Raw genomic sequence first — 1,007 nt, forward strand, 5'->3', positions numbered from 1 at the left:
TGACAACTCCCTGACAGGAGGGTGCAGCGAGGTGGGGGTCGGTCTCTGCTCCCCAGGAACAAGCGCCAGGACGAGAGGAACCGTCCTCCAGTTGTGTGAGGGGAGGTTGAGGTTGTCCCTGAGGACCGAAAGGATGGAAGTGAACAAAACCTGGGTTTAAATAAAACAATGGTCCCACAGGACCCATTCTAACCTCTCCCTCTCCCGGCAAGGTGGACAGTGGTGACCCCCATGAGCTCCAACCGCAGTGCTGCTGGAGTCACCGTCTTTGAGGGCCGCATCTATGTGTCAGGAGGACACGACGGGCTCCAGATCTTCAACAGTGTAAGTGCCCCACAAGCCTCACACAGGAACTCACCCACTGTAGGGAGCCCAAAGGTCCGGCTGGGACTGGGGCTGGGAAGGCTCTACACCTGTTTGATGGCTCCAGTTTTCAAAACTCCTTGAAAGAAGCTTCACAGCAGGGTAGGGTTGGTGGTGTGAGGCCGCTTGGCCCATGAAACCCCTCCCAATGCCTCGGGGTGCTTGAGCTGTGCCATCCAGCGTGAAGTTCCAGCATGAATCTGCCACCTGGGCAGAGTGAGGGGGTCTCACTCAGGGTTAGGAGATCGATAAGACCCCCTTGGGTCTGACAGAGCTTTGGCCATTTCTGCCTTGGGGCAGCAGCATGAGCCTGTGCGCCCGAGGAAGACAAATACCTGGAAATAGAGACACAATCACGGGGCAACCGAACTTTCAATGAAAGGGCATCGAGTCTCAGAGACCTGGTTAAAACACCCCGTGGAAGCTGATGGAAGGGGAGGGAGAGGAGGGAACGTCCTCGAGGCCACGTTTGCTGTGGTCTCTGCAGTGTGTTGGGTGGGGAGAGTGGGCTCCCCCCCCATCCACCTCCTCCTGCCCTGGCGTCACACCAACCCCGGCAACACTTCAGGCTGGGGGGGTTGAGGCTGCAGCACAGGAGGCTCGGGGGAGACCTTTTGGCTCTGACAACTCCCTGACAGGAGGGT

General features: G+C 58.3%; 1 protein-coding gene across 1 annotated transcript in view; it reads left to right on the plus strand.

Moving 5' to 3' along the window:
* The window catches only part of KLHL18 (kelch-like family member 18), a gene marked incomplete at its 5' end in the record, with an annotated part of 6,699 nt that overhangs the window by 4,685 nt on the left and 1,007 nt on the right, over positions 1-1,007 (plus strand). Inside the window, one exon of the mRNA XM_010141996.1 lies at positions 213-324. Within this exon, the coding sequence (XP_010140298.1) occupies positions 213-324 (112 nt within the window). The remainder of the gene's footprint in view (positions 1-212; positions 325-1,007) is intronic.

Source organism: Buceros rhinoceros, unplaced genomic scaffold, assembly GCF_000710305.1.
Source record: "Buceros rhinoceros silvestris isolate BGI_N320 unplaced genomic scaffold, ASM71030v1 scaffold18948, whole genome shotgun sequence".
NCBI lineage: Eukaryota > Metazoa > Chordata > Aves > Bucerotiformes > Bucerotidae > Buceros > Buceros rhinoceros.